This window comes from Brassica napus, chromosome C7 (assembly GCF_020379485.1).
Source record: "Brassica napus cultivar Da-Ae chromosome C7, Da-Ae, whole genome shotgun sequence".
Lineage (NCBI taxonomy): Eukaryota > Viridiplantae > Streptophyta > Magnoliopsida > Brassicales > Brassicaceae > Brassica > Brassica napus.
In genome coordinates this window covers 26,849,907-26,871,305 of record NC_063450.1, presented here as the reverse complement: position 1 = coordinate 26,871,305, position 21,399 = coordinate 26,849,907, and the positions used below count along the sequence as shown (strand labels likewise).

The window sequence follows — 21,399 nt, the reverse complement described above, 5'->3', positions numbered from 1 at the left end:
ATATACTCCAAACCCCATCTTTATTTCCATTCCAAACCACAATTCCCACATTTGCTTATTCATAAAACAAACTCCGGCATTACCTTATTCATAAAACAAACCCCACATTATCTTATTCATAAAACAAACTCCCTCATCTTATTCATAAAACAAATACATCAATCGGATACATCGACATTCTCGTCATCACTAGAAACATCATCATTTTCATTAAACTCGTCTTCAACAGCTTCGTCTGTGGCATCATCGGTAAGATCTTCGTACTCGTGATTATGCGGATCAATGAGAAGGATGTCATCAATTTCTTGTTCAGGTTCCTCAACTTCATTTATCTGTTCTTCTTGCAATGGTGGTTCTTCTCCACTGATGATTCGTCCTCGAGGTGTAACTTTGATCACTGCTAACCAATTTATACCTGAATCTCTCATCCGAGGGTATGGAAGGAAGCTAACTTGGTCTGCTTGTGAAGCTAAGATGAAAGGCTCGAATTTGTTGTACCTTCGTCCACCGTTGACATCAACTACACCGAATTTGTTAGACCGAACACCTCTGTTGACGACGGGGTCGAACCATTCACATTTGAAGAGGACGCATTTCAGCTTCAGTATCCCTGGAAATTCGACTTCAATAATCTCCGTCAAGATCCCGTAGAAATCTGTTTCCCCTTTCACACATATTCCATAGTTACTGGTCGCCCGCTGTCTACCATAGTCATATGTATGAAAAGTATAGCCTCGTGTGAAATACATCTGTGATGTGGTGACCTTTACAAGTGGAGATTGAATTACTTCGTGTAACCACTTAGGATAATCTGCATCGTCGTCGTCATAATCAACCTGCAAAAATAAAGAGAATGTTAATGAAATACAGATAATGTATGAAAAAAAGTTTTAGTTAATACCTGATTCCGCAACCACTTAATGAAGTGTTGATCTTTCCTTTTGTCTACGTCACTTGTGGATATACCAGGAAATGTTTCTTCGACTTGAGAAACAAATAGGCTGTAAAATCACATTTTATAGGAATGAATCTCTCGCAATTATACAATTAATTATACTTATATGTGTTTCGAAGTGTCAATATATGTTACCTTTCAAAATAACGCATCAATGGATCTTCGCAATTGAGTAGAATATAGGTGTGTGCACTATGAGCGTCTTCTTCACTCGACCACCAAACCTCTTTAGACTTCCCACCGAGTCGCCCAATCTGGCTAAAGATGTCTGGAACACCAGCAACTGCATATGTTGGCGCAACACCACCATCATCATATCTTCTTGGAGCTCTTCTCCGTGTACGTACTTTTGACGCAAAGTAGTACGATGTGAAGTGAGAAACTTCTTCCGTCAAACTTCCAGCAATTATAGAACCTTCAACTTTGGCGAGGTTCTTTGCTTTTCCCTTCAAATATTTCATGGCTCGCTCATACTGATACATCCATCCGTAATGTACAGGTCCACGAAGCAATGCCTCATATGGGAGGTGGACAGCTAGATGCTCCATGACGTCAAAAAATCCGGGAGGAAATATCTTCTCCAAGTTGCACAATAAGATGGGAATGTTCTCCTGAAGCTGTTCCACAACTTCTTCTTTAAGAGTGCGTGTGCTCAGATCCCTGAAAAATGCTCCAATGCCTTTTATATTCAAAAAAAAATTAAACACATTGTTAGTCATATATTATTTTGTAAATTATTGTGATATAATACACTACGTACCTGCAAGTGCTTCATGTACGTTTGTTGGAAGTAGCTCCGCAAATGCAAAGGGCAGTAGTCGTTGCATAAATACATGACAATCATGACTCTTCATCCCGGAGAACTTTTGACCCTTTTCAACACATCTAGAGAGATTCGAAACATACCCATCGGGGAACTTCACTTCTGATGCCACCCAGTTGAACAACACCGACTTTTTTTCTGAAGATAATCTGAATATCGGAACGGGAACTTGTCCATTGCTTTTAATATGTAACTCGCTTCTTGAGCAAATATCCGGCAAGTCCAACCTCGATTTTATGTTGTCTTTTGTCTTCCCTGGGACATTCAATATTGTATTCATGATGTTCTCAAAGAAATTCTTCTCTATATGCATCACATCGAGGTTGTGGCGCAGAAGAAGATCCTTCCAATATGGCAACTCCCAAAATATACTCTTCTTGTGCCAGTTGTGATGAACACCGTAAGAATCTGGCATATTACGAGGGACATGCCAATTACCACCCCAACGAACTGTTTCGTTAGCTCCGTAGTAGTCGATTTGCGCTTCAATTTGTTCTCCAGTTAGATATGGAGGAGGAGTGTCTCTCACAACCCTTTTGTGCCTAAACAAATTCTTGTTTCTTCGGTAAGGATGGCCAATGGGAAGAAATCGACGGTGACAATCAAACCAACTTGTCTTCCTACCATTCTTCAGTTGAAACGCATCTGTCGTTCCATTACAATATGGACAAGCTAATCTCCCATGTGTAGTCCATCCAGACAACATCCCATAGGCAGGGAAATCACTTATGGTCCACAAAAGCATCGCTCGCATCGTAAAATTCGTCTTCGTTGAACAGTCATACGTCCTCACCCCTGTTGACCACAAATCCTTCAACTCTTTTATCAGTGGTTGTAGGAAAACATCCAGGGACCTTTTTGGATGGTTCGGACCAGGTATTAATATGGTCAAGAATAGTAACTCCCGTTGCATGCACATCTCCGGTGGCAGGTTGTATGGAGTAAGAAAGACTGGCCACAATGAATATTGTCTCCCTGACATTCCGAACGGACTAAATCCATCTGTGCATAATCCGAGATACACATTTCGGATATTGCTAGCGAAATCTGGATGTACTTTGTTGAAATGTTTCCAGGCTCTTGCATCTGATGGATGAGTCATCTCACCATCCGTCTGAGTATGCTCGGCATGCCATCTCATCTTTCCAGCAGTCTGCTCTGATTGATACAATCTTTTCAATCTGTCTGTAATTGGTAGGTACCACATCCTTTGGTACGGTACCCTATTATGTCCCCGTCCTTGCGGCTTGAATCGTGGCTTCTTGCAGAATCGACATTCTTCTAGCTTCTCATCATCTCCCCAATAGATCATGCAGTTGTCGATGCAAACATCTATCATCTCCGAAGGCAACCCAAGACTATAAACCAGTTTCTGAATCTCATAATAAGAATCAGCAGACACATTGTCTTCCGGCAAATACTCTTTAAACAAGTCCGCCCATTCGTTCATGCAACTTTCAGGTAGATTGTGATCAGTTTTAATATTCATCATTCTAGCAGCTAACGACAATTTAGAGAGACCTTCTCTACAACCACTGTAAAGTGGTTGATTCGCCGCGTTTAACATTTCGTAAAACTTTTTTGCATCTATATTAGGTTCTTCATCTTCATCATGAGCTACGAATGCATCAGCTACCATATCATGAACCCTATCATAATCTACCATCTCCTCCTGATGGTAACTATGTTCATTATGCAAATGATGATCAACCGGTTCTTTTTCCTGAAAATTGCTATTACTACTACTAGCTTCATTCTGATCATAATTAAAACCTTCTCCATGTTGAAACCAGATATAGTAATTTGCCGTGAAATCTCTATTTATTAAATGCTTCCAAACATTTTCACGGTTTGCCAGTTTCGAATTGTTGCATTTCCGACAAGGACAGAACATCTTACCACTTTCTTGGGCGAGCGGTGTTGAATCTGCTTGATGCATAAATGTCTCCAGACCCGCAAGGTATTCTTTCGTCACTCTCCCGTTAGCATCTCTATTCATATACATCCACTTCCGCAACTCGTAAATAGTCTCGGAGCCAGCAATTTTTTTTCTTTCACGTTTTTTGTTGTTGGTGTGTTTAAAATGATGTTCAAACATCCATATTTATAGGAAAATTCGAATCTGGTAGTTGTAATTTTGCTATGAATTTACGACGAAAATTAATTAGGTGGGCAAAAAAAACGTGTAACACCTATGAAGTTGGTGGATTCAAAAATTTCCTCGCTAAATACACGTAAATTATTCTCTCGTAAATACCACGCAAAGTTTACGTCGTATTTACGAGGAAATAGTTTTTCCTCGTAAAATACTCGTAAAATTACATCCACTTTACGACGAAACAGTTTTGTCGTTACGTTACGAGGAAATAACGATGACTTTAGTTTTTCACGTAAATTCGTCGTAAACTCGACGAAAATTTACGAGGATTGTTTTTCCTCTTTAATTTTCGTCGTTAAGCATGTGTTTTCTTGTAGTGTCCATCGGTGAAGTCAAAGACAGGACTAAAAAAAAGGTAACAACTATTTTAAATAACAACGATTTTTGTAGTAATATGATGACTACTTTATAAATACTAATATTATACCTATTTCATTTACTTCTTTGTGTGAATGTATATCTATTAATCTTCTGCTCGTCCGCGCTAAACGTTTGTTTATATGTTACAAAATATTTTTCAGCTCCATTCGAGAAAAACAAATCAAATGAATTCGTTCCACTAAGGTTCATAGTTGAGGACCATCCTGAAGGTAAAAAGTATTTTTGATTTATACATAGCAGAACATTATATTCATGGATCATATGTTTTGACTATGTCATACACTTTTTCACGAAACTTATAATAATCGATATGAAATGGACAGTGAGTCTGAAGATGAAAGTGAAGATGAAAACAATCACACTTACACTACCTATCCAGCTGGAGAGTCTTTCAGAAACCCATCACCACAGCATATCCCACAACCAACTAATCATACAGTTTCTGTGGCCGTTATCATCGGGATACAAAAGAACGGTAATGACCTGAAAATAATAAAATGTCTGTTACAAATAAATAACTACATATTAGTTTTTTTTGTGAAGATATTTCTTACACAGGTTATTACAACGATGGAGATCCAATTTGGAATTGTACGTATTGTGCAGCCTATATGTGGTATGGTGAAAGAATTGGAAAACGTCGTCGTAGTTCCAATCCTGTCTTCACAATGTGTTGTAAACGTGGTAAGGTTGTGCTTCCTCGTCTTGCAAATCCTCCGTTAGAGTTAATGGCTTTGTTATGCAAAGGAGATGAGTTAAGCAACTATTTTTGAGAGTTCATACGAGCTTACAATATGATGTTCTCTTTCACATCTCTTGGGGAGAAGATAGATTATTCTATTAACAATGGCCGTGGACCATTTGTTTTCCGAATGTCTGGTGAGAACTATCACCGTATTGGTGATATAGTCCCCGAGCCTGGACAAGCTCCAAAAATTTTCCAGCTATATATCATTGATACTTTAAATGAGATCAAAAATAGGCTTGACGCTTATGCCAGGTAATTTCTACTACTTTTTAAACTTACTATGTTTATATTATACACACTGCAGTACAAGATATAAGTCTTTTTCAAGTTTTAATTTTTTAAATATTTAACAGTTCTGATAGAGCCAGTGTGCTAAGAAACTAAGAGAAACAGTTGTACAGCTTCTGAAGAATATGCTAGATCAGTGTAATCCTCAGGTTAAGGCATTTAGGTCTGCAAGAGATAGATTTGACGTAAAAGGATCAACAGGTTACAGGATGAGGTTGATTGTCGACAATCTGATGGACGGACCCATAATCTTCCGACTGCAAATGAAGTGGCTGCTTTGATACCTGGAGATTTTGTTTTAAATATGGAGACACGAGATATTGTCCTCGAGAGTACAAGTGGAAAGTTGCAAAGGATATGTGAATTACATCCAGCGTATTTGCCTCTGCAATATCCTCTGTAACAGTGCGTGAGTTCTTTGCGTTTCGGATTTTAGAGAGAAAGGGGGGAGCAAAATTTTTTAACCTATTTTGTATTCGATAAAAAATTTAAATTTATAAATTTTTACATTTATTTGTTTCTTCTATTAACAGATCAATAACAGAGATAAAAGATCGATTGTAGTTAAATACAAAGCAGTTTTCAGACTATTTTGATAATAGTATGTGAATTTAATATTATTTTATGTTCAATAGAATTTAGAAATCTATCGAATTATTTTATAACGTACAATTTCTAACAAAATTTAAATTTTTTTTTGCAGGTTTCTATTGGATTTTTTAATCAAGAATTCTACTTATTAATTTATATTACTTATGGATTATGTTATAACCTTTTATCATATTTTTTTAATGTCACTGTTTTTTTAACAAAAATATGAAAAACATAAATATAATAATTAAACCTAAAATATACAATAACAACATATATACAACACAAATTTCACTTTCTGACAATGTACAATTTGTAACTTCTAAAACTATACACCATTATTGTATATACATATTTTGAATATTTTTATGTCTGCACAGTCACCTAGTGATATTTACAATCTTAGCTGAAAAAAAAATACTTAGAAGCAGCTGTTGTCTGTCCTGTTTATTCAAAACTCCTATTGATAGTTGGCTGAAATATATGAGGCCCAGACGAAATAAATTCGAAAAACTGCTACATGGTACTATTTTTTATGAGAAAACTGTCATTTAAATACTGAACTTTCACGAATTCACCAAAACAAATACATAGTTTACACTGATCCAAATAAATCACAAACTTGGATTGACGGAGCCATATTGGATACACTTTTGGTCAACTATTTTTATTATTAAATATTCTTTTATTGATAACAGAAGTTTCTAATGGTAACTTTTCTAAAAGAGGATTAAAGTCTAGTATACAAAGAAAAGAATGAAGCCGATATGGTAATTAATGCTTTAACTTGATTATCAATAACATATCTACCATTCAACTTGCAATAAAAATGCGAAATATGCGAAATATGCGAAATTTAAATTTAGATCAACTAGCAATAAATATGCAAAATTTAAATCACGTCATGATATAATAAAAACGTTTACTTCTTTATAAGTTATACCTAGATCCTGATCTGCGCGCCAGCGAGGTATAAATTTTCAGTTTTTAATTATTTCTTTTATTAAAAGATGTATTTGTAAAATTCATTCATATTATATTCATTAAGTAATTTTTTTTTTTTGCATCTTAAGCTATCTATTTTTTTACGAATGTGTGATATCATATAAAAAATATTAAAAAATGAGTATACATAGTTAATTAGATAATTGTAAAAACATAAATTTTTCTTTCGTTTGCGATATCATATAAATAATGATCCGCCCAGTTAACAAAAATCATGATTTTTTATGTGTAATTGTTTTTATTTTGACCATTTCCTTAAAACTATATTAAATTTTACATATTTTAATTATAATATTTTTAATATCTTTACCTTTTTATTTGAAATGCAACTCAATATTATTTTTAAAAATTATAACCAAAATATTTAAAAAATATTTTTAGAATTTGTTTGCAAAATATGAAAATTACATTTTAAATTAAAATTATCCTAAAATATGATAAGTTTTGATGTAAGCGAAAACTCAAATTATGTAAAAATAATTATATTCATTGATAATAACAATTTAAATTGACTATTTTTAAAAAAATACATTTACAAAAATATTGTTTGAAAGAAAATTCACCTCTTTCAAATATAAAATGAAAATATTATAATTAAATAATAAAAATATAAATAAAAACCACAAATTTAGCAAATGACAACTGAGTTATATTATGCTAAAATTTTATTTCTAACAATTTAACAAATGACAAATGAGTTATGAGCAAATAATACCATATAATTTTTAAAAACATAGCCATTCTTAAATATTTTTTGAATAAATAAATATTTTTTAATTTAATCAACTGAAAATAATATCCGTACAATTGTGTTAGTCAAATTCTAGTTTTATTGATGCATGTTATATATTAGTATTGTATGTTTTAGGTAACATTTTAATGATGCACGTTTTTTAAAATCTCCATTATTAAAAGTATGCACGTAAGGATAACTCATGAATTTTTTTTTGTTGATTAAATGACATTATGTCCAAATTTATTTAAGGATATTTCATTAAGGTAACTGAAAAAGACAAACAATAAAATAGGAAGGTTAAATTCATTTAAGCATATTTCATTAATGTAACTGAAAAGACAAGTAATAAATTAGACAGTTTTATTCGTTTTATGATATTTCATAAATGCAACTGAAAAAGACAAGCAAAAAAATAGGGAGTTTAATTAATGAAGTAAGAACATTTTCAAATGGGTACTTCTCTTTTAATAATATAGATTAGTGGATATTCTCTCCTTTTCGTCGACTCTTAAGCGCATTTCCAAAAAGATACTTAATTCTAAAACTCTATATTTGAAGTTTAAAAATTTTTTTCTACAAAAAGTAAAATTTCAAATTTAACTTCAAAAATATTTGTATTTTATCTTAGGATCCTTATATTTGTCATAATTAATTTAAATTCATAAATGTTTTGTAAATAACTAAGTACATATATAAAAATATTACAACAATATTAACTAATAAAGTGTTATATTAAAATACAAATTTTAAATAGAAATAAAATAATTAATATTAAACTTCAAGAAAAATATCATATTATTCCATAAAAATATTTTTGTAATGCATATATGATCAACTAGTGTATTTCAAAGTAAAAATGATTCTCTTTATTTTTAATTTGTAGATCACAAACTAAAAGATGTTGAAATCAAGTGATATTAAACTTGTAAAAAACTCAACAAGAAAGTAAAAGGGAAAATAAATATTGCTAAAAGATTAACTTCTATCAGTGATATTAAAACTCAATGAATACATTCGATCTGAATAAAAAGGAATCGTACGAAATAGACATCAAAACAACAACTATCTTCGGTTACACAAAATTTGCTTGAGCATATTTTGGAGATTTTGGAGGTTCTAGATCAAATATACATGACTACTAGTATTTTAATATTAAAATTTGTGTAATATTTATGTCTTCATGTAATTTTTGAAAAAAAAATTGTTTTTAAGTTTCTTTTGTATTGTTGTTGTTTAAATATAGTTTTAAAATATTTTAAATCTTATTTTTAAGTTTTAATTTTATGTGTAAAACTTAAATTTATAAAAAAAATTGAAATTTTTATGAGATATGAATTTTTTTAGGATTAATACGATAAACGAGAAAATATTTAAAACTTATAAATATGATGTATAATTGTAGGGACGAAAATGCAAATAAAAATATGAAACTTTAAATTTGAAATTTTTAAAAGTAAAACTTCAAATATAGAGTTTCACTCCTCAAAAATTTGAAGTTTTGAAAAAAAAAAAACTTCATATTTGAAGTTATAAAGTGTCTTTTGGAGACGTTCTAATAAACGGTTATTGAGGCCCTAATGGAAGTAATTAGGGTCATGGTCGGGACTTAGGAGGACCATAAATTCAGGTTATAGACTAATTCACTTTAGATTATTATGTGGTTTATAAAGTGTTAGTGGAAAAAATGAAATAAGAAAAGGATAATAATAATTGATATATGGTGTTTCTAATACCATTATATGTGTGCTTTGTGTTAATTCTCAATCCTAATTCGTGCTTATTTGATATCATTCTAGGTTTGGAGCAGGTGAAAGAGCAAATAAGAGAGTTCCATGAAGAAAGATGTCATTTTGGAATATCCGACGCAGAACAGCCAGTCAGACCAATCCGAAGGTTGTTCCCGAAGAGAACAAGCGTCTGAATGTTCCCGATCACTAAGGAAACTTCCAAGATTTCGAAAGTTTGCCCTAGATTCGATCTCTTTTCTCTTTACCACCGGCACCTCCATATAAAAAGCCTATCCTATCATTTCTAATTTAGGACGCTAGTTTGGCAAGAAACCTAGAACTATTTTGGCGATTTAGCAACTTGTAAAGGGAGAAGGCTTCATCTCTCATTTTCACGAGAAGATCATCCTGAACCCTTGTCTTTCTATTTTATTTTATATGCAGTATTATTCAGAAATCATGTATGTATCACTTTGCTTTATGATTGAGTAGTCGGCTAAGCTTGCTTAGGGTTTTAGGGTGTCAATCGCATGAGCTAAACGCAAATAAGTGATTTTAACTGTTCTTCATTCATATTGTTCTTACTGCTTGCATTGAATTGATCACTTAATGTTCGATCTCTAGTTTAATCACCTAGCTAACCGCTTAGGAGATAAATTGACATATATTGAATGAGCTTCATATCCCTAATCAACGAGAGTAGATATTAGGGTATTAAGCGAACTAATCGGACCTGATCTCTAAGGCTTGCTATCGCGTCTTGTTCCAAGTGAGAGCTTAGGACTCAAGACCGATCAGCAAAGGGAACAAGTCCACGATAGTGGATTGTTCTAGCCGAGTGATCCGAGTTCTAGACTGCACCTCATTGCACTTGAATAGTTGTTTGGTTCCGCATTGAGACCCGATGAAAAAAACCCTAAGCCGGCTTTCATTTAAATCGAATTTGAATCTCTAGGTATTCTAGTTATTTGCGTCACCATTGATTTTAAAACTCCACTTGTTTCCCAGCTTAATATTGAACTCATAAGAATAAAGAGTAAACTGGTCCTCTAGATTGAATCTCAAATATTACAATTACCACTGTTAACTTGACAGTAGCAAAGATTCATTTTTAGTGTATCAATGATCATAGATCATCAAAAAGTATCACATTCACATTTAAAGGTATGAATGGTAACCAATGAATTACGAGGAATGATACATTTCCTAACGTTCATAAAAAAAATTACCATTCACAAGGAGAATAATTTTTCTTTTTCATTCTCTCTCATTCATTTTTTTAGAAAAATAAAGAACAAAATTATTCTTTGCTAAATTTAATAAGGAACAAACCATTCTTTTTCATTCTTGTTATTTTATTCTTCTACGTTTCTTTCCTATTTGTTAATCTTGTTTTCAGAATGGTCTCTGATCCTAAGTGTTTAGTTTTGTCAATCGACGGTTTAACTCAATCTTAAATGGGACGTTGGTGTGTATGGATGTTACGTCCAAAAATGGTATGGTGGTATGTAGAGGTGGAGATATCAGATATTGTAGTTAGATATCTAGAAGGCAACTTATACTTTTCTATATAAATTATTATCATGAATATTTTGTGAATAGGTTATTTTTACCAACATAAAATATAACTTTACATATTGTTTAATTTTTTAGGATTAGTTTTTTTTTTTTGTAAATGTTGGATAAGCTTGGATCTCAAGTTTCCTTTTTCCTATATGTTTTATGATTATCTATAGTATTAGAAAATATGATTTATACTAATACTATTTGAACTAGGAGTTATCTATTCATATATATGGAGATGCATAATGTGTTGCATAACATATGATTTGTGATTTGTGATTTGAGAACTTGGTGATTGAATAAGAGAAGGACTTCTTATTACTTGTGATTCTATATTTGGTATCAGAGCTTAAAGCAAATAACCATGAGTGATGATAAGAATGAAATCGTGTTACACAAAGATGGTGGACGTGCTTCTATAAAATATCCAATGCTAACTTCTTCAAACTACACCGTTTGGGCCATGAGAATGAAGATAGCACTTAAGGTCAGCGAAGTATGGGAAACGATAGATCCTGGAAGTGAAGACACAAAGAAGAACAATGTGGCTGTTGCACTGTTGTTTCAATCGATTCCGGAAGCCTTGATACTCCAAGTTGGCGAGTTGGACACAGCAAAGGCAGTTTGGGATGCAATAAAGGCGAGACATGTTGGAGCCGAGCGGGTTAAGGAGGCTAGGTTACAAACCTTAATGGCAGAGTTCGATAGACTCAAGATGAAAGATGGAGACACAATTGATATCTTTGCCGGCAAGCTCTCCGAAATCTCTTCAAAATCTGCTTCTTTAGGAGAGATAATAGAAGAACCTAAACTTGTGAAGAAATTCTTGAAAAGTCTACCAAGAAAGAAATTTATTCACATGGTTGCATCCCTTGAACAGATGCTTGACCATAAGACAACAAGCTTTGAGGATATTGTCGGGAGATTAAAGGCGTACGAAGAAAGAGTTGCAGAAGAAGAAGAAGATTCGCAAGATGAAACCGGAAAACTAATGTATGCTGACTCAAACTCTGAAAGTTACGGTCGAGGTTGAGGACGTGGAGGTAGATCAAGCTGGAGAGGAAGAGGACGCAGTCGCGGGACTTTCCAACAACAAAGAGAAGAATATCGACAAGGTCGAGGTGGAGATGCATCTCATATCACTTGTTTCAAGTGTGATAAGCTTGGACATTACGCGACCGACTGTCCCGATAAACATCTAAAGCTTCAAGAGGCTGTCGAGAAGAAAGAAGAAGATACTACTGAAGCCGATACCCTCATGATGCATGAAGTCGTCTACTTGAATGAGAGAAAAGTAGATCCTAAGAAGTTTGAGGCAGATTCAGACTCTATTGACGTATGGTACCTTGATAACGGCGCTAGTAACCACATAAGTGGTAACCGTATGTTCTTCTATGAGCTTGATGATACGGTCACTGGAAAAGTGAGGTTCGGAGACGACTCAAAGATCGACATAATGGGCAAAGGATCAATTAGATTCATTGCCAAAAGTGGAGAGAAGAAGGTGTTGAAAGGTGTTTGTTTACTACATACCGGCGTTACGTAGTAATATTGTCAGTCTAGGACAGGCTACAGAAGTAGGTTGTGAGGTGCATATGAAAGACGACACGCTAAGCCTATATGATCGAGGAGGACAGTTGATGGTAAGGACAACGCGAGAAAAAAAATCGATTGTACAAAGTGACTTTGGTAGTTGATCATGTTCAATGTCTACAAGTTGAGAGTTGTGGAGAAGATAACTTATGGCATGCTCGGTTAGGTCATGTTAACCGAGAAACGATGAGAATGATGGCCAATAAGGAGTTAGTTGTAGGCTTACCTTCTATAAGCCGAAGTACTGAGACCTGCGTGTCTTGTCTGAGAGGAAAATAGACGAGAAAGCCCTTCCCGCAAGCATCTCAACATCGAGCAACGGCACCTCTTGAACTGGTACATACTGATCTTTGTGGTCTCATTACGCCATCAACGCCAGCCCACAAGAGATATATCTTTGTTCTGATCGATGATCACACACGTTACATATGGACAGTACTTTTGAAAACAAAAGGCGAAGCCTTCGAGAAGTTTAAAACCTTCAAAGTACTTGTTGAACAAGAAACACACACTAAGCTGAGAACCTTCAGAACAGACAGAGGAGGCGAGTTCACTTCTCATTACTTCCATGCCTACTGCGAGAAACATGGGATTAAGCGAGACTTTACGGCACCATACTCACCCCAACATAACGGGGTGGTAGAGCGACGAAGCCAGACTCTTTTAGAGATGACTAGGAGTGTTTTAAATCACATGGATATGCCGGATCATCTTTGGGGGGAAGCGATAAGGCATGCTACGTATTTGATAAATAGAGTTGGAACAAGAACGTTGGAAAACATGACTCCATATGAAGCTTTAAGGGGTAGAAAACCAAACCTCTCTCATTTAAAGGTGTTTGGGTGCACGTGCTACGCAAGAACATAGTCGGTTGGAAGAAAGAAACTTGATGATAGGTCTAGAGTTCTGGTCCATCTCGGAACAGAACCGGGATCAAAAGCATACCGACTAGTTGATCCTCTGAGCGAACGTATTGTCGTTAGTCGAGATGTTATATTTGAAGAACATAAAAAGTGGAATTGGAGCAAGAAGAGCGATACAAAGGATCATGAAACAAGTGGATTTGAGTTGAGCCTGAGGCGCATAAGCAACAATGATGGCGATGAAGAAAGCTCTGTTTCAGAAACAGAGCTTAATGATGAGAGTGGCTGTGATGAAAGCGATGGAGATGACGATGGTGACAAATATCTTGGTGACTCCCAGCCACTTCCTAGGCGATCCACGAGAACATCAACCCTGCCTTCCTACCTCGATGACTATGTGCTTCTATCTGAAGTCGAAGGTGAGAGATTGCTGATGATTATAAACAATGAACCATGGAGCTTTGAAGATGCTAAGGAACTGAAAGTGTGGGTTGAAGCTTGCAAGGATGAAATATTCTCAATAGAGAAGAATGACACATGGGATCTTGTTGAACTCCCTGCAGGTATCAAACCTATTGGACTCAAGTGGGTGTTCAAAATGCCGACGGTACCATAAGTAAATACAAAGCGAGGTTGGTAGCTAAAGGATACGTTCAGCGACATGGCATAGATTATGATGAAGTGTTCGCTCCGGTGGCTCGCATTGAGACAATCAGATTGATTATTGCGTTAGCAGCCTCTCATGGGTGGGAAATACACCACCTTGACGTCAAGACAGCTTTTCTTCATGGAGAATTAAAGGAGGACGTCTACGTTACTCAACCGGAATTCATAGTCGCTGGAGAAGAACATAAAGTCTACAAGCTTAAAAGGGCCCTTTATGGCCTACGTCAGGCACCAAGGGCCTGGAACTTAAAGCTTAATCAAATACTGCGAGGCTTAAAGTTCCAACGATGCTCAAAGGAACCCTCTCTCTACCTGAAGGAAGGGAATAAAAAAATCGTTCTTGTGGTGGTTTAGGTAGATGATTTGTTGGTTACAGGGTCCTCTCTTAACGCCATACTTGAGTTTAAGGCAGAGATGGCATCCAAATTCGAGATGAGCGATCTTGGAAAGCTAACATACTACTTGGGAATAGAGGTTGTGCAGCACGAAGGCGGAATTGTGCTCAAGCAAGACAGGTACGCACGCAGGATACTTGAAGAGACCGAAATGGATCTGTGCAACCTAACTCATGTACCAATGGAGATCAACGCGAAGTTCTCTATTGCGCCTGATGAAGAGAAGATCGATGAGAAAGAGTATCGCCGGTCTATAGGATGTCTTCGTTACTTGATCCACACGCGACCAGACCTGTCGTTCTCTGTTGGGGTCCTTAGTAGGTACATGTAAGAGCCAAAGGCTTCTCACGTCGCATCCTTGGAACAGATACTAAGGTATCTTCGAGGTACCTGCACACTCGGTCTTCATTACTCGCGTGGAAAAGAAGCAAGGTTGATGGGGTATAGCGATAGCTCCCATCCCATAATGTTGACATAGACGATGACAAGAGCACTTCAGGTCATATATTTTACTGCGGTGAGAGTCCTGTGACGTGGAGTTCAACGAAACAATAAATAGTACCTCTATCGTCTTGTGAAGCCGAGTTTATGGCCGCAACAGAAGCTGCGAAACAGGCCATTTGGTTGCAGGAATTGTTAGGCGAGGCACTTGGGGAAGAAAGCAAATGTGTGGTACTTAAAGTCGAAAACAAATATGCAATCGCACTTACAAGAAATCCAGTGTTTCATGGCAGAAGTAAGCACATCCACAGGAGGTTTCATTTTATACGAGAATGTGTCAAAAACGAACAAATCAAAGTTGAGCACGTCCCGGGAAGTGAACAGAAGGAAAACATTCTTACGAAGTCACTTGGGAGAATTAAGTTCAGAGAAATGAGAGAGCTTATCAGAGTCCAAGAAGTGTGTGAAGATAAGTTCAAGATTAAGGGGGAAATTGTTGGATAAGCTTGGATCTCAAGTTTCATTTTTCCTATATGTTTTATGATTATCTCTAGGATTAGGAAATATGATTTATACTAATATTATTTGAACTAGGAGTTATCTACTCATATATATGGAGATGCATAATGTGTTGCATAACATATGATTTGTGATTTGTGATTTGAGAACTTGGTGATTGAATAAGAGAATGACTTCTTATTACTTGTGATTCTATAGTAAAATGACATAATTTTTAGGATTAGTTCTTTTAGGTAAATTCGTAAAAGCAAAGTTATTTGGTATACTAAGAAAAACTGGTTAGGTTCGGTATTTGTTTTTATTGTAACAGTTGCAATGTCTTTATAATTTTATAAGTTTACCATGTTCTAATAATATACAACGAAATTTACATGATCTTAAAGTAGTATTATAAGTAATGTTTTAGAAAAAAAGATTAATAAGTACGTAATGTTTGACATAGAGGAACATCATTGTCGTGTTGGGATAAGATAATTTGAAGCAAATTAAGGCTTCATAGGAGTACTTAATAAACCGGACCTATGATCTCAATGAAAACATTACGCGATAATTTAATTATAGCTAGCGAATATCAAATATCGAAACACTATAACACACTAAGTAAGGGTTATTGGTTGTTGTATTTTAATGGATTTGAAAATCCGACCAAAATCTAGTGTTATTGGTTCTATGATTTTCAAATCTGTATTAAAATCATGTGTTATTGGTTTAATGATTCATAAATTCTGTATCAAATCAAGTGTTATTCAATCGTACGGATTTACTAATATATTTGATTTTATAATGGATTTGAATGGATTTGTTTGGATTTTTTAGTTAAAAATACAAAGACTCAAATCCGAGGAAAAACCTCCGGATTTGCATATTTTACTTGGATTTATAAATACTATATGGATTTCTAAATCAATCAAAATATATAAACCAATAACACCCCCTAATATATTTGTATAGTGGTGCAAATGATTGGATTCATAAACGAAGAGCTGACAATCCAAATGATTAGGAAATTGAGAAAGATTCCTTTTATTTCACCTTGGCATGCCTTTATACCAACCTGCACATCTAAACGGAATCCTAATCCATTAATCAATTTCTAATTAGTTTTTTCAACTGTTAGTTTAATCGTTGATGGTTACCTTTGTTATTTCTATTTTGAATTTTAATATTAATATTGATTTGGTAAAATTGCAAAATGTGAAATCGTTCTACACAAAGGTGATGATTCCATAAAATTTTGAAACACAAAGGTGATGATTGCATAAAAATTTTGAGGTGACATACTTGATTAGTTATTACTAATTTATTCCTTCTTCTGTTTCATAATAAATGTCATTATAACATTTTTTTTTTTACATAAAATATGTCATTTTAGAAGTCCAATGTAAATTATATTTATTTCCATCTGAAAATTAATTGCATACTGTATTGATTTTATAAATAATTTTATTTATCTCAAATACTATTGGTCAAATAGGTGTAATTAATAAAAATTTAAATATATTTTATTCACTTAATTAATATGTGTGGAAAATGTCAAAGTGACACTTAATAAAAATTGGATAGAGTATATTTTAATTAACATCCATTCGTTTCAAAATTATTTTGTTGAAAATATAAGTTCTAAGCAAATTAAAGCCTTAGTAAATTTGTAAAATGATTAAATGGCCAGAAAAGTTTTAGTTTTGTATAATTATATAATGTTTTGTTAAAAATTAACAAATCATGTAAGAATTCGATCATTCATGGGTTATCCATCTGTAGTCAAAAGTATTGAATCGGCTTAAGTTAGTTAAATTCTAAAAGAGCAAATTACATTCAAATACGTGGGTGCATGAATACAATTAATATTTTATGGGTTCAGATAGTTGGATCGGCTGGAGCGGTAAACCAAAAATTAGAGGTCACAATCATCATCTTCTAAGGATTCTAAGCGATTAGTTGATTACTGTTTTCATGCCATACCCGTAAATTATACAAATGAGTTTTATATGGACCGCGATGGTCATTGCTGATGAAGTTTGCTTGTCTCCGCTTCTAACCCAAAACAATTATACTATAATAGGGACTAATATATTTATACATATTAAAGTTGGATGCCTTAATTTTTATTTTTTTAATTCGTCCCTTTATAATACGAAAGATATAACCAATTTGTTTATTTAAAGTCAGAGGCGATATATATATATATTTTTTTTTAATTTTTTTTGTAACTTAATATATATATATTGCAGTTTTGTACAACTACACTTAATATATATATGCTCCAGATGTCTGGAGAAAGGGAGAAAATAAGAAGATATAGGAAAGAGAGGGAGAGGAGATGAAGAGAAAGAGATACGATATGGAGAAGAAGAAGACGGAACTTCAAACGGCCATAGAAGAGCTCTCTCTCTTTATAATAACTAAACCTGTAGATAACACTGAAACCACACATATTCCCTTGAGGCCTCTTCTCTCCTTCTGCAACTTAATCATTCAAGTGCTTGGTATCATATTTTATTTTATTGGAGACTATTCTTCATTAATTATTTCATTTTTAAAGTTCCCAAACGAATCTGGATTGTCTCTAATGTTCATATTGAGCATAACACGATGAGTTTCCTGAGATGTTTGTGTTTTGGTGTTTGCAGATAAGATAGGACCGACAATGGCTGTTCTTAGACAAGACATCGATCAAAATATAGAGGTAACTAAAGATAATGTTGTTAACAAAAAAAACTAAAGATAATGTAACTTCAATACTGCATGCATATAAAGACAAGACAAGACCCTTTACATTATTTTAATTTCTCTCTTCTTTATTGATTGAAAAACTCATCAACATCATGTGTACGTAATTACGTATGTATGAATGGTGGTCTCTTAAAATTTTAATAATCTTTGCAAAAAGACTGTTGAACTTTATGGTGATAAGAACACCCAATCGTTTCATAAAAGATATCTTCAATAATTCAATTTCAGCCTTGTAGTTCCTTTTTGGTTGCTTTCAAGAGGACTTTAGTCAATTTTGAAATGACTTTCTATAAAATGGCTAATCTTGTATCCCTCCTTTTCTTGCACTTCAAAATATCAATTACTTATGTTTTTATTATTTGTTGATCTGTGTGTGTAGAGATTAGAGAAGGTTTGTGAAACAGATCCTTGTGTTTACTCCAACTTGGTTGAGATTCTTAAGAAAGAAAGGAACGAGGGGACATACAAGATGGTTGCTAGTTGCAGTAGAGCTCTTCTTTGGCTCACTAGGTATTCTCCTTAAATGAATTATTTTATAATTTCATCAACCAACTATAGAATCACGTTACAAATAATAGCCATGCACATCATAATTGTAGTCTAACTCTTTGTACTATATACAATATAATACTTAATTCGTCCTTCCTGCGTATCCCCTCTCTTATTACTACTTACAAGTTTGGACTCATAAAGTTAGAAAAATATATGGTCTTGTTGTTGTCCTTAACAACATGCATCTTTGTAAAAAATATGTATCAAGTGTGTCTTACATATGTTTCCGTACCCAAGTAGTCATCTCAATATTTATTGAAGAAAATAAACTGATGCGTTTATCAAATTATTGTTTATCAAACTATTGTTATTATCCTTTTATTAGCAAAAAAAAAAACTATTGTTATTATCCAATTTCTACCTATATCTTTGAAAAATTTCTTAGGATATCAATTTTTAATTTATTTTCATAAAAATAGCTCTCAAAGAAAAAAATAACCAAAAAAATATTTATTAAAGAAGAAAAATACATTTATATCCTATGATTAACTAATCTAGATTTATAGTTTAGAGTTACGAGGTACGGTTTTGAGAATAGAGTTTCAAATTTAAAAAATAAAAAAAAAAATATTAAAAATTTCAAAATAAAAAGAAACTATTTTGGTCATTTTTTTCATTGAGAAATATTTTGTGACAAAAACTTAAAAATGGCTATATGAGAAAATTGCTCTATATGTTTTATAAAATTAATTAATATATTCTTTAGTAAATAGACTTATACTCTTTGTTACTATCCTCTACTACATAGGACAATGGATTTTACTGCGGGTTTACTACGACTGTTGTCAAAAGAGATGTCGTCAAAAATGGAAGAACTTGTAGAAGAAACCTACTTGGCGACTTTAAAACTGCATCATGGATGGATCGCTTCTGCTGCTTTCAGAGTATACAGCATGATTACTCTCGTTCTAGCTAAATCATACTTAAAACATCATTTTAGTATATATCCCACAAAAATTTATTAGTTTTTCTTGGGTTTATAGGTTTTGATATTGTGTTGAAATGTAATAATGAAGGTGTGCTTGAAGCTAGTGCCTGACAATAAAACTTTTATGGACGCGATCGGTGGACGAGACGAGAGCTATGAGACCCTTAGAGAAGATATTGAGACATTAAGCTCATTGTTGACACCTATTCTAAAAGAGATTTTCATTGTTCTGGTAATTACCGTTATTATAGATTTATCTTATTATTCACAACTTGTCTGATATCACTCAGTAAAAATAGTCTTATTCACGTTTTCAATTTATTTAGTTGATAATTATTGATTATGTGTATGGTGCTTCACTTTTTCTTTCAGGAACAATTCGGATTGAACAGGTTAAGATCGATGTAAAAATGGATTCAGAAGTAATCTAATTATTTGATGTTTTCGGTGAACTTAAAATTTTATATCATGAAAATGAATATATCTTTATATGTATATATCAGTTCTTATACAATTTCTCTTTTTTATTTAAGAATCCAAAATTAAAATTATTTCTCCCTTTTAAATAGGAATGTACTCATTGCATTCACATGTCAAATTAATATGAATAAAATTTCTTCTGTATATCGGAGGTGTTTTAATTTTTTCAATGACTACTACGATATATTCTATCTGTTTCTGAATAAGTGTCACTTTAACATTTTTTTCTTGTTATATAAAAAATATCATTCTACAATACCAATGCAATTTATAATCACGTTCAGCTAAATATTAATTGTAAAATGCATTGATCTTATAAATAAATTTGTTTATCTCAAATACTATTAGTTAATTTGTTATAATTAATAAAAACATAAATACATCTTAATCATCTTTTTTAATATGTGTGAAAAATGTCTAAGTGACACTCTTTATAAAACGGAGGGAGTAATACAATACATTGCACAATAAAACTACTAAATCTTTTATCAGATAATAATTTTTCCGGCAAATCAAAGAAATGGTTAATTTGATCAATATCAACAACTAAAATAACATAAATCTAAGTAAGAGTTAATTTGATCAATATCCATATTGAAACAAAAAATAATAATATAGTCATAACCAAAATAATCTAACAGATTAAAATATACATATGAAAAAATATACATATTCTTCAATCACTCGATTATCACTTATCAAACATAGTTTTTACATTTGCAAAAATAATAAAAAGAAGCAAAAATGTAGGGAAGAAAAGTTAAAGACAAAACTATGATAAGATACCAAAGAAGAAGAAAATAAATAACAAATTCCCACGTTGGAAAACGAAGGAATAACAAATGATTTATAAGTGTGAACATTGGGCTTTTAAGAATGAGTTTTACCTTTGGGCTTTTGAAAATCGGAATGAAGTTCTCCGTGGTATGATCATCACCTCTGATCATCTTCTTCGTGGTTTGATCATCACCTCTGATCATCTTCTGCACCGTCGCGATGAACGATCGATCCAAACGTCACCGCACCAATTTGATAAGAACCTAACTCCAATCACACACGAACAACAAGATCATTGACCGCTCACGAGCATATCACCTCTCTCAAACGAACCATAACCGATGACCTCTCACGAGCTATCACCCAGTCACTCTCTCAGATGCTCTCTAATTGCATACCGAAGAAGATGATACAACTCTTCTATTTATATGAATTTTTAACCGGTTCAACACTGTTAAGAGTCTTAGGGGAAAAATA

General features: G+C 33.4%; 1 protein-coding gene across 1 annotated transcript; it reads left to right on the top strand.

Moving 5' to 3' along the window:
- Positions 1 to 17,370: 17,370 nt before the first annotated feature.
- LOC106348610 (glycolipid transfer protein 2-like) lies at positions 17,371 to 20,289 on the top strand. The gene is made up of 6 exons (XM_048762293.1): positions 17,371 to 17,938; positions 18,083 to 18,138; positions 18,565 to 18,695; positions 19,486 to 19,621; positions 19,754 to 19,897; positions 20,038 to 20,289. The coding sequence occupies exons 1-6, from the start codon at positions 17,773 to 17,775 to the stop codon at positions 20,071 to 20,073; spliced, it is 669 nt and encodes a 222-aa protein (XP_048618250.1). The 5' UTR covers positions 17,371 to 17,772; the 3' UTR covers positions 20,074 to 20,289.
- The last annotated feature ends 1,110 nt before the right edge of the window (positions 20,290 to 21,399 follow it).